The 9,153-nt window shown below is 35.5% G+C and overlaps 2 protein-coding genes and 1 non-coding gene across 3 annotated transcripts; 1 reads left to right on the top strand and 2 right to left on the bottom strand.

The window, feature by feature from the left end:
- Nucleotides 1-291: 291 nt before the first annotated feature.
- Nucleotides 292-376, bottom strand: TRNAM-CAU. The gene is given in 2 exon segments: nt 292-327; nt 339-376. It is a non-coding gene; the product is annotated as a tRNA-Met (tRNA).
- A 557-nt stretch (nt 377-933) lies between these two features.
- On the bottom strand, nt 934-2,826 carry LOC111474871. Its single transcript, XM_023119721.1, has 5 exons — nt 2,696-2,826; nt 2,485-2,605; nt 1,904-2,174; nt 1,674-1,796; nt 934-1,200 (listed from the first exon to the last, which is right to left on the bottom strand). Exons 1-5 carry the CDS (start codon nt 2,773-2,775, stop codon nt 1,079-1,081), a joined length of 717 nt encoding a protein of 238 aa, XP_022975489.1. The 5' UTR covers nt 2,776-2,826; the 3' UTR covers nt 934-1,078.
- A 1,454-nt stretch (nt 2,827-4,280) lies between these two features.
- LOC111474872 (cellulose synthase-like protein D1) lies at nt 4,281-8,736 on the top strand. The gene is made up of 6 exons (XM_023119722.1): nt 4,281-5,044; nt 5,555-5,984; nt 6,513-6,893; nt 7,104-7,479; nt 8,048-8,450; nt 8,571-8,736. The coding sequence occupies exons 1-6, from the start codon at nt 4,440-4,442 to the stop codon at nt 8,734-8,736; spliced, it is 2,361 nt and encodes a 786-aa protein (XP_022975490.1). The 5' UTR covers nt 4,281-4,439.
- The last annotated feature ends 417 nt before the right edge of the window (nt 8,737-9,153 follow it).

Raw genomic sequence — 9,153 nt, forward strand, 5'->3', positions numbered from 1 at the left:
GTTTTCCTTCTTAATTTGGAATCTATCTTTACTACTCTCCTTCTTATGTTCAAACTCTTTGTTACCCCTATCAACTACTTCATTATTTTGTCCCATTTTTAATAATTTTTTATTTATTAATAAATTGAGTGAGGATTGAATCAATGGCCCATCAATATGTGGGCTTTGTAGAAGCCCACTGGACTCTATTGAAGGAGAATTGAATCAATGGCCCATCAATATGTGGGCTTTGTAGAAGCCCACTGGACTCTATTGAAGGAGAACGCAAAATGGGAAAGGAAAAAAGGTGATTGGGGTGAGAGAGGCTCGAACTCTCGACCTCAGGATAACTCTTAAGCTATGAGACCTACGCGCTAGCCAACTGCGCCACCACCCCTTGATGGGACAAGCAACTTTATTTTTATTTAACTACTAAAATATGACGTAAGTAAAGTCACCCATCATTTAAAATCTGTGATAATTAGCATGTCACCCAACATTTTTTTCGCAAGGACGACTAAAAATATATTTTAAAAAAAAGTGTTTAGTTATTTGGTATTTTTTTATTATTTAAACTCTATCGTCTAATTTTTTTTTAATTTAATCTTATATAATTAAATTTAAAATATGAGTTAGAAACTTTTTTTTCTTTTAAATTTAATTATCATGTCACTCGACTAAACTTAACTTGTCAATTTGTTTCAATACATGAAAATATATATGTTTTTAAATCTTATTTGTTTAAAATGTGACAATCGAGAGATTCAAATATCGAATCTCTAAGTTCAACGTGTATGTCTTAATCAATTAAAATGTAAATACAAAAAATTACTTATATCAATTATACAAAACTATCCATTAACAATTTCTCTAATGCAGGTTTATAGAGATACTAAATACGATCAATATTCCATTCAGAGAATCGAGAAGAAAAATGATAAATTCCAACACAAATCAACAAAACAGTTCTAGAAGAAAATTTTATAGAAAACTCAATTGTCAAACAATCTAAGACAATGATTAGAAGCAAAATGACAAAAAATAGTCTAGAAAAAAGAGAATATTTACAGTGTGAAGAGGATGTGAAGCGCCAAGAAACTCAATGCCATTCTATTCCTCCAAGCGTAGTAGACCCAACTCCTTCCCATACTTCACCAAGCCCAACCTCTTCGCTATCAACACCCTCCATGTCGCAGTCCCACCACCCACCGCCACTTGCGTCTGCTCAGTTGCCAAAATCAAGAAGTTACCATGAATCACAAGGTTAATAAAACAGTTTAAACGGAAGAAGTTACCATATATAACTGTAAATATGAAGTTTATTTGGTCTTTTAAATTTGAAAATTTATATCTATTTGATTGTAAATCTTGGAATGGTATTTAATGGGATAATAAGTTTTTGAATTTTTTTATTTTAACCTTTCTCAAAATACAGAAATAAATTAAACATAAAATTTAATCATATAAATCAAATCATTTTTAAAAAATTTGAATATATCACTGACCTAAACCTAAAATTAAAAACTTAAGAATCTATTACACCCTTGAAGATTAAAGTTACAAACTAATGGACATAGACACAAAAGTTTGGAACTAATCTCAAAAACAATATGCAGTTTAAAATCCGAGCAAAAAGGGAAGGAGGCGATTCATATGAGAAACAAAAGCGTATTTAGAAGATGGCAAATACTTACAGTGATTGTAGAGAGGTTTTGGTTTTTTGTTTCTGATATCATGAACCGCCTCCCTCCTCTTTTTCTCGGGTTTTGGGTCGCCTCCAAGAACTACCACATTCTTCTTCCTCGCTTGGCTCTCACCTGATGGTAAAAGTTAACAAAGTTCAAGTATCAACAGCTATTCAAACACAAAATCTTCATAGTTTACGAGAGTTGAGCAAGACATTGTTACGGAATAAGCCAATTACATGGGGTAGTGGAAGCAAAGCCTTCACTTAATATCTTTCTTTTCCTCGAATCTAGCATATCATCTGTACTGAAGATATCTGCTCCACTAGCATCGCTTAAAACTGAACTTTGACTTTGGTTTGGTTCAGAACGCTTGAACTCTTCAAAAAGCACCTTTGAAATAGCTGATTCTGTCTGGGAATCCGTCTCATAATGAATTCCAGTCGGTTTATTCATGGAGCTATTTGCATCCCTTGGACCCTGCAGTGAGGAGAAGGGCGTGGACTTCCCCTAGTGTATAAAGAACGGAATCAATGGCTTTCCTAACACTCTAAATTTGATTTTCCGCTTTTTCCCCTTTGTATTTCGCATTATACACATGAAATTAAAGATTCATCAATAAATAGTGTTTTAAAGCCGTATAAAAATAAAGAAGAAGAAACCAAATCGTCACCGAAGTTCAAATCACCATTGAATTTCATCGGTCGTCTTCTCATTTTGATTTTCTACGTCCGATCGAAAAATCAGACCTAAATAAACGCAATCTAAAACTCCAATTGACAGGTAGACAGAGAAAAAAAACTGAGGCAAAACTCGTTACCTTCACCGTCCTCTGCAGTACGAAAGATTCCGGCAGTTTTCGATCGAGGAATTCCGAGAGCGACAGATGCGAGCTCTTCTTCGTAGATTTGCTTTCGGAAACTTCATTCGAACTCTTGAAACTGTTTCGAACCAGAAATTAAAAACGTACAACAAATTAATAAACACATAACGTCGAGAGAGAAAAATAGGAATCATGACCGATAGATTACGGATTTGAAGAACAGGAGCGGAAAGACGATGAAATTGAACGCTGGCCGAAAACCCTAATCGGAGGACGCTCGTTGTTCATTTGCTCGAACTTGAAATATCGGAAAATTTTAGGAGGATGAATTTTAAAATTCCCTCCCTCTTTCATATTTGTAGTCTTTTCGCGCCACGAATTTTAAAATGTAAAATTTTGAAAGCACCGTTTTCGAAGACATTGTAATTCGTTTAAATTATATATAACTATTTACTGTTTTTTTTTTTAATAACTATTTTTTATTATATTTCTTTTAATAATTTTCATATTTTTTTTAATGCATTTGAATTCTTAATCAAAATTTTAAAAAATAAAAGAAATTTTTTAATTTTAAAAATAAAAACTTGAAGTATTATTTATACGTTTTAATTCTTACAAATTAAAAAAAAAAAAAACAAATCTTGATCAATTTTTTTAAGAAAACATTTGAATTTATAATACATTTCTAAATTTTAAAAAATGTTATTTTATTTTTTAAAAATTGGGTTAGATTTTGAAAACATCGTAAAAAAATCCGACAACAAAATAAGTAAGCTCATGTATGAATATAATATTTATAAGCTTAATTTTAAAAAATAAAATAAAAATAAGACTAAATCGTTTGAAGCCATATATATATATATATATATTTATTTATTATTTATTGATAATTTTGTATCAAATAAAATTTCAAAATTTCGTGTTCATAAGTCTAATTTGTTTGACATTTTTTAATTCATAAAATATTAGATAAAATTTTGAATTTTGCCTAAAAAAACACAAAATTGGAATTTATTAATCCATTAATCATTTTTTTAACTACAGAGATTGATTAGATATTTAATCTAACATTTTTTTTTTAAATAAAAACTTGTAGTTTTATTGGACCTTTTTCCTCCTTTTATATATTTAAAATTTTAATTTATAAATACTTTATTTTCGCCCATTATTTTTTGATTTATTATTTTTTTTTTTTTACATCCTAAAAATTAAAAAAGGTTTTTTTTTCAATTTAATTTAGAATTTAAATGTATTTTTAAGAAAGGTTGAATATTTACTAAAAAAGAAAACAATTATAATTTTAAAATACATAAACAAAAAAAAAAACAAAATAATTATAAAAAGGGCTTTTAAATTAATAATAATATGTATTTATACCTTTAAAAGGATGCAAAGCACACTTTATATTAAAAAAAATTAGTGCAAATAATGTTGATAAAATAATTTTAATATATAATAATTTAATATCTCTAATTGTAAACCATAAAAATTATGTAACGATTTATTTATATACTTTAAAATTGGTAGATGGATGAAAAGTGTTGGAAATAAATATAAAATAGTGAATTAAATTAATTTTCTGAATTAGAATATTAAAAAGTGATAAAAATAAATAAATAAAAATTGTAAAATCTTAATGGGGAGAGAGACAGAGAGAGAGAGAGAGAGAGAGAGAGAGGCGAGGCTTGAAAAAAGGGAACAAAGAAGAAGCTAAAATTAGGGGGGAAATTCTTCACCGTTCAAGTGAGTCTCAAACGGATTCAGACTCTCCCTCCTAAGTCACTTCAATCACAAAATTCAACGTCCTCGATTGCTTCTTCCACATTTACGGATCGCCGATTTTCATGGTCTAAGTACTTTTGGAATCTGTTGCATTGAAATTTGACGCGATGAAGCGTTTGTGATTGAATTATAACCAGAAAAACAGGAACAGATAGAATCGATATATATAAATGGCGACTTTAAGCCCGAGGAAGACGCTTACGAATTCACCGTCTTCTTCAGGACGACCACCACAGGCGGTGAAGGTTTCTCGCCGGACGTCAAGTGGACGATTCGTAAGTCTATCTCGCGACGACGATTTAGACATGTCAGGCGACTATTCCGGTCAAACTGATTACATAAACTACACCGTTTTAATGCCTCCGACGCCTGATAATCAGCCAGGAGGAGGAACGGGTTCAGATTCCAAATCGGACGGTACTGCTACGACTCGATTCGGATCTGAGGCTCGAGGATTGATCAGGCGAGTCGGAGATTCGGATCCGAATGGCGGAGGCGGCGATGGTGATGCCGCGAAGGATAGGAGAATGTCGGTGATGAAATCGTCGAACAATAAATCGATGCTGTTGCGAAGCCAAACGTCTGATTTCGATCACAACCGCTGGTTGTTCGAAACAAAAGGAAGATACGGAATCGGAAATGCGTACTGGCAGGATGGAGAACAGGATCAAGGCTATGTTTCGGAAGGGATGAGCATGGCGGATTTCATGGACAATCCATGGAGGCCGCTCACGAGGAAAGTTAAAGTCCCGCCAGCTATTCTGAGCCCCTACAGGTACCAAATCCTTACTATGCTTCATTTGTTACCCTAAAGATTAGAATCATGCCTTAATTTAGTTGATATCAATGGAATCCCGATGATAAAGAAATTGTGAACCTCGAAATATAGTCTAAAGTGACTCAAATGTCGATTAAAAGATGTATTTTATTCAAGGCTCAAGAAAGGGTCGAGTCTTGATTAAGGGGAGGCTCCGAGGACTTCATAGTTCTCAGGGGAGGCTCTATGATGTACTTTGTTTGAGGGGAGTATTATCGGGAGGGAGTCCCGACTAATTAATGGAAAGATCATGGGTTTACAAGGAATAGATCTCCATGAGTTGAGGTCATTCTTCATAAACCAAAATAGTAATAAGAGTTTATGCTCAAAATAAACAAAATCATAACAGGTCTAAAGTTAATTTATAGATAATTAAAATTTCATAATATTTATATATTATTAGTTGCAGTTTTATTTTTTATTTTTTCATTTTTATTTATAATGTACTAATTATTTGTTTGAAATTAGGCTCTTGGTGTTCATTCGAATGGTAGTATTGGCGTTCTTTCTTGCATGGCGAATCCGAAACCCAAACCCTGATGCAGTGTGGCTATGGGGAATGTCTATTGTTTGTGAGGTGTGGTTTGCTTTCTCATGGCTTTTGGATATTCTTCCAAAGCTCAACCCTATAAACCGAGCCACCGACCTCGCTGCGCTTCGTGAAAAGTTCGATAAGCCGACTCCGACCAACCCGTCTGGGCGGTCCGACCTTCCCGGAGTCGACGTGTTTGTGTCCACCGCCGACCCAGAGAAGGAACCACCACTCGTCACGGCTAACACTATTCTCTCAATCCTGGCCGTTGATTACCCCGTGGAAAAGCTGTCGTGCTACATTTCGGACGATGGTGGCGCCATACTTTCGTTTGAAGCCATGGCGGAGGCTGTTAGGTTTGCGGAGGTTCTGTTTCCTAATTTGAAATGAATTGCATGCTATCGTTTTCTTTATTGGTCTTTATTTTGAACAAAGAAACCCTAGACTTGAGTGGGTTTAGAAATTATTTTAGAATATATAAAAATTAGTTTAAATCTAGTTAAGTTTTTAGATGTCTATTTAGGCCCGTATTGTCTTCCAATTTTAAAATGCCTCTTTAGAGAGAGGTTTTTAAATGTTCCGGCTGAGGTGGGATCTAACAATCCACTCCTTGGTACTAATGTGGACATTGCCTAGTGTCTAGCTTTGATACTATTGTTAGATTCTACATGGATTGAAGAGGGGAATAAAACATTGTGTTTACGAGGGTGTGAAAACCTATCCTAACAAACTGTGTTTTAAAATCATGGGGATGAAGGCAATACGTAACGACCGACAAACAATATCGACTAGTAGTGTGCTTGGACTATTATTATTATTTTTTTTTTTGGTTGAATTAAATGAGTAGTTTTAGGGATTTTGATGAGAAATGGGTGTGATTTTGATGAGAAACAGGTATGGGTACCGTTTTGCCGAAAGCACAACATAGAACCCAGAAATCCAGACAGTTACTTCAACATAAAAACGGATCCAACCAAGAACAAGAAGCGGCGGGATTTTGTGAAGGACCGCCGGTGGATAAAGAGAGAGTACGACGAGTTTAAGGTCAGAATCAACGGGCTACCGGAAGGCATTAAAAAGAGGAGTGATATGTACAACTCCAGGGAGGAGGCCAAGGAGAAAAAACTGGCTCGAGATAAGAACGGCGGCGAGACACCGGCCGAGCCGGTCAAGGTCACCAAGGCCACCTGGATGGCCGACGGCACCCACTGGCCTGGAACTTGGATTAATTCAACCGCCGACCACTCCAAGGGCGACCACGCTGGCATTTTGCAGGTTCTTAATTTTTATAATAATAACAAGTAATGAGTTTGAAATATAATAATTTATAAAGACTAAATAAATATTTTTGGAGTTTTCTAAATCAAAATCAAAGTAAAATTTAAAATTTATATTTACTTTTATCACAATTTTCATTTAAAATTTTATTTAAAAAATGTATATGTATTTATAAAATTAATTTATGTTTTGCTTGAAATTGCACAGGTAATGACAAAGGTACCAGAAAACGACCCAGTTATGGGAGGTCCGGATGAGAACAGATTGGACTTCACAGGAATTGACATAAGAATTCCAATGTTTGCATACGTGTCACGTGAGAAACGGCCTGGTTATGACCACAACAAGAAGGCTGGAGCCATGAATGCCATGGTTCGAGCCTCGGCAGTGCTATCAAATGGGCCTTTTATTCTCAATTTGGATTGTGACCATTATTTCTACAACTGTCAAGCTATAAGAGAGGGAATGTGCTTCATGATGGATCGAGGTGGCGACAGGATTTGTTACATTCAATTCCCTCAGAGATTTGAAGGCATCGATCCCTCTGATCGTTATGCCAACCACAACACTGTCTTCTTTGATGGTAATCCTTAATTCATTCTACGAAGAATTTTAAAACCTCAAACTCTTAAAAAGTGTTTTTGGAATGAAATTTAATTTCTAGTAGATGCATTCTAAAAACTTTGAGGTAAACTCCAAAAGAAAACTCAAAGAGGACAATATTTGCTAGGGATGGTTTTGGGCTGTTAGAAATAGTATAAGAGCTCCAGATGATGTGTCAACGAGGAGGTTGAGCCCCGAAAGAGGGTGAACACGAGGCGGTGTGCAAGCAAAGACGCTGAGCGTTGAAGGGAGTGGATTGAGAAATCCTACATCAATTGGAGAAAGGAACGAGTGCCAGTAAGAACACTGAGTTTCGAAGGGGGTGGATTGTAAGATCCTATATCGGTTGGGGAGGAGAACGAAACATTCTTTATAAGGATGTGGAAACCTCTTCCTAGTAAACACGTTTTAAAAACCTTAAAGTGAACCCGAAAAAAAAAAAGTCCAAAAACGACAATATCTACAAATTAATGGCCAGTTGTGTTGCTCTTTTGAGTAATGGCTTCGACGTCTGCTTTGGTCTTTCTTACTAATTGGGCACTAAACAGGAAATATGAGGGCATTGGATGGTCTTCAAGGCCCAGTGTATGTGGGAACTGGTTGCATGTTCAGGCGATATGCACTGTATGGCTTCAACCCACCAAGAGCAAACGAGTACACAGGCATGTTTGGGCAAGTCAAATCCGCAGCCAGAACTAATTATCAACCTCAGTCTGAGGAAGATGATTCTGACGCTCACCCTTTGACGGATCACCCTGATTTGGACCTCCCTAAGAAGTTTGGAAGCTCTACCATATTTACAGACTCCATCCCTGTAGCTGAGTTCCAAGGCCGCCCTCTCGCCGATCACGTCTCTGTCAAGAACGGTCGACCCCCTGGTACCCTGCTCATGCCTCGTCCACCTCTTGATGCCCAAACTGTAGCTGAAGCAGTTGCTGTTATCTCATGTTGGTAAGACTGCAGTGCCATATTCTAATTAGTCACAAGTCACCTACTGGATTTCATAAGATTATATATATAGATATAGATATGAATGATAATGATCGAACAACTAGTTTTTTGGGAGTGCAGGTACGAGGACAAGACCGAATGGGGTGAAAGAATTGGGTGGATTTACGGGTCAGTGACAGAGGATGTGGTGACTGGTTACCGTATGCACAATCGAGGGTGGCGGTCAGTTTATTGTATCACCAAGCGCGATGCCTTTCGGGGCACTGCACCAANAAAAAGCTATTAGGATTGTGTTTATTTGATTTGTTTGTGTGTTTGTTTGTTTCTCCTTTTAACATTCTTCCCACATTCTTCTAGTATTATCCAGTAATACTACAAGACAAGTGATGATCTATGTTTGTGACAAAGGTACAATTGTATTATGTACATTAGTGTACTGGCTTAGCTGGAGCTTTTGTATTCATAGATGTTTTGATCTATGATGTAATTTTTTTCAAAGATACATTTTAGATCCAGACATGAAAAATTATTACTCGAATGTGCTTGAGGGAACAAATACTAGAGTCTTCTCTTACTGAATTTAGGTTTGTACTCATGTTTTGTAATATTCGAAAGGATGTGTATCATTTTTTTGTCCGAATATCTAATGGCTCCAAAAACTATTCTCCTACGTTTAAATATCGATTTAGGACTTTTTTGGAAT

Source organism: Cucurbita maxima, unplaced genomic scaffold, assembly GCF_002738345.1.
Source record: "Cucurbita maxima cultivar Rimu unplaced genomic scaffold, Cmax_1.0 Cma_Scf00733, whole genome shotgun sequence".
Taxonomy (NCBI): Eukaryota; Viridiplantae; Streptophyta; class Magnoliopsida; order Cucurbitales; family Cucurbitaceae; genus Cucurbita; species Cucurbita maxima.

Bases quoted from the DNA above. Each gene is read 5' to 3' on its own strand.
- LOC111474871 (XM_023119721.1), bottom strand. From the start codon at position 2,775: ATGAACAACGAGCGTCCTCCGATTAGGGTTTTCGGCCAGCGTTCAATT. The intron at 2,606-2,695 runs GTAATCTATCGG...GGTTCGAAACAG, and splicing joins CGCTCCTGTTCTTCAAATCC to TTTCAAGAGTTCGAATGAAG. The intron at 2,175-2,484 runs GTAACGAGTTTT...TTTATACACTAG, and splicing joins TACTGCAGAGGACGGTGAAG to GGGAAGTCCACGCCCTTCTC.